The sequence below is a fragment of the Terrapene carolina genome, unplaced genomic scaffold (genome assembly GCF_002925995.2).
Source record: "Terrapene carolina triunguis isolate 2854851 unplaced genomic scaffold, T_m_triunguis-2.0 Scaffold69, whole genome shotgun sequence".
Classification (NCBI taxonomy): Eukaryota; Metazoa; Chordata; order Testudines; family Emydidae; genus Terrapene; species Terrapene triunguis.
The window spans coordinates 47129575-47132399 of NW_020664420.1; the positions used below are offsets into that span (position 1 = coordinate 47129575).

The 2825-nt window shown below is 47.9% G+C and overlaps 1 protein-coding gene and 1 non-coding gene across 2 annotated transcripts in view; both read left to right on the forward strand.

Moving 5' to 3' along the window:
- Positions 1-387: 387 nt before the first annotated feature.
- Positions 388-2825, forward strand: part of LOC112106402 (cytochrome c oxidase subunit 7C, mitochondrial) — a 4465-nt gene continuing 2027 nt past the window's right edge. Inside the window, exons 1-2 of the mRNA XM_024199623.3 lie at positions 388-532; positions 1543-1688. Of these exons, the coding sequence (XP_024055391.1) occupies positions 458-532; positions 1543-1659 (192 nt within the window). The 5' untranslated portion in view covers positions 388-457 and the 3' untranslated portion in view covers positions 1660-1688. The remainder of the gene's footprint in view (positions 533-1542; positions 1689-2825) is intronic.
- Positions 1117-1180, forward strand: LOC112106405. The gene has a single exon (XR_002908097.1). It is a non-coding gene; the product is annotated as a small nucleolar RNA Z39 (small nucleolar RNA).

Consider the following 2825-nt stretch of genomic DNA (forward strand, 5'->3'; position numbering starts at 1 on the left):
GGAACGTCTCCCAGTGACAGGGGAACAGCCCTTTGACCTGCAAGTAGGCGGGAGGAGGTGAAGTTTACGCTGCTGCCAGGCAGGGCCGCTTAGGGTGACCAGACAGCAAATGTAAAAAATCAGGATGGGGGATGGGGGGTAATAGGAGCCTATATAAGAAAAAGACCCCAAAATCAGGACTGTCCCTATAAAATCGGGACATCTGGTCACCCTAGGGCCGCTCCCCTTTGAAGGGCAGGGACAGTATGGAGCTCAAGCCTGCGCCTGAGTCACGCGACCTCCCCGCAAGGCTGGTGGCGCCTGGAACTACAATTCCCATGCTGCTGCAGGGCAGCGGGAACTCGGCGGCCACCGTCCCGCACTGTATCCCATAAAGCCCCACGGCGCCAGGGAAGGAAGGTCGTGAAGGAGACAGAGGCCCTCAGTCGCGCGCTGACCCGGTCCCCGCTCCGGCGCCATGTTGGGTGCCACTGTCCGCCGCTTCGCTACCTCCGCCATCCGCAGGTCCCACTATGAGGAAGGGCCGGGAAAGGTAACGGCGCGGGGGGGCCGGGGCTGGCCCGTCACCCAGCTTCGCCGCGCGCTGCCCGGCCCCGAGGCCTGCGGGTCACAGGCGTCGCAGGGGGGAGCGGCACCTCCCGGCCAGGGCCCGGGCTGACTTGCGGGGAGAGGGCGGCGATCGTACGTTAAACGAGCCCTCGAGGTGTGTGAACCCGCGGGGGCCGAGCAGCCGTGGGACTCCCCCCACACAAGAGCCTCCTGGCGCGTCCGATAGGGGATTTTCCTGGGCGCGCTGGTAGGTTTCAATTCCTGCCTTCGGGAGACTGCCCGGTTCCCCACCCCCGGAGGCGAGTTCTTCCCCCCCCCCTCTCCCCCTCAGCCCCCTACGAGTGAGTGTCTGGTCCCCACCCCCACAGTGACCGCGGAAGACTCAGAGCCGGCTCCAGCATTCACAGCACGTAATGACCCTGTTTTGTCTGACTCCTGTGACGCCGGGGCTTTCTGGCAGGGAGGGCCTTTGCCTCCTCCCGTCGGGTTTCTGTCAGCAGCCCTGATGGGATCGTGTCCTTGTCATGCCTCTGCCTTTCCTCTTCCCAAACTCCTGCTGCCCCAGTGGTACAAATGATGTGAACACAACAGTATGAGAAAATCAATGATACTGTAAACGCTTTCTGATGTACCAGATTGTACTGTCCTTTCAAAGTAGAGCGATCAAATGTGTCAGAACATCTGTGTTGGAGACATTTTGCAAACTACTTGGTTAGCCTATATTCTCCCTCTCTTTCTGAGGAGGTTAGCTATTAAAGTACCAAGTTCATATGTTAATACTTCACTTATTTCCTGCCCCCCCCCCAACTACCTGTCAAGATTTCATTCAGTAAAGGGGAGTCGTGTTTCACTTATGTTATTCCTTTATAAAGGCAGATGCACAAAATATTAGATGAAGTGTTTTGGAAACAAGGAGTAAGCATACCTTTATAAAGCTCGTCTAGAATGTGAGTCTATTGATGGCATATTGTGAACAAACTCTGTCTTTTCTAGAACATTCCGTTTTCTGTAGAAAACAAATGGCGGCTACTAGGATTAATGGTAGTGTTCTTCGGAAGTGGGTTTGCCTTGCCTTTCATTGTAGTAAGGCACCAGCTGCTCAAGAAATGAAGAGGACAAGCTTTAATTCCTATAAAAAGGTAACTGATTCTAACAGCTTGTTTAACACTCCCTCCCCCCTGTTTAAAGGAGTCTATGAACCAGCTGTGCTTTTTATAAAGTCTAAAAATTAAATTTTGACCAGAACAGTGTGTCACTAGCTAGTTATTCCAGTTGTGGGTATAATTTGGTGTTCATTATTGGGCTGTGGTGGTGGAGTAGGGAATACACTGATCATTTGATTAAAAAAATTGTAACATTGCTAATGACTTTATACTCTTCAATAAGTGACAGCATTTCTCTAACAAGTGAAAGAAGTGCATCTTATCTCATTGCTCACTTATACCACTTATCAGGGTCTCTGACACACATGTGAACAAATCAGGATGAATAACTGATACTGTAAATGTTTTTTTTGATGTGCCAATTATTTGATTTGGCCATGGCTAACACCCTCTAGAATGTAAACTAATTTGGCCATTAAAAATACACCATCTAGAATGTAAACAAAAAAGAAACATTTTATTCCTTAGTTAAAACAAACTTAACCATTTAAGAAACTGGTCCTGTCTGGCTTGGATTCTGTTCACCTAGTCTGACCTTCATAATACAGGCCAGAGAACTTCCCCCAAAATAATTCTTAGAGCATCTCTCTTGATTTAAAAATGGCCAGTGGTGGAGAATCCACCACAACCCTTGATGAATTGTTCCAATAACTAATTACACTCTTAAAAATGTATGCCTTGTTTCCAGTCTGAAATTATTTAGCTTCAACATCCAGCCATTGGATTGTTATACCTTTCTCTGATGGATTGAAGAGTAATTATTAAATTTGTTCCCCATAAAGGTACTTAGACTAATCAAGTCACCCCTAAACCTTCTCTTTGTTAAGCTAAATAAATGGAGCTTCTTAAGTCTATCACTATGAGGCATAAGATATTACCTTACCAAATCCCTCCTCCTCCCCCCCTTCACATAAGTACTGGTTTACTATTTCCCTTTTGGAGTAAGAGCACTAAAATTCCTCCCAAAGAAAACTATTAATACAGAAATGCAGTACACACCTTTGCAAGCAGATTGGTTTCATCAACATTTACATCCCGTTTTTAAACATCTCTTCTGTAACTTAAGAACCAAAACCTTGTTTGGATTCTTTCTCCTCTCTCTTCCTCCCCCCC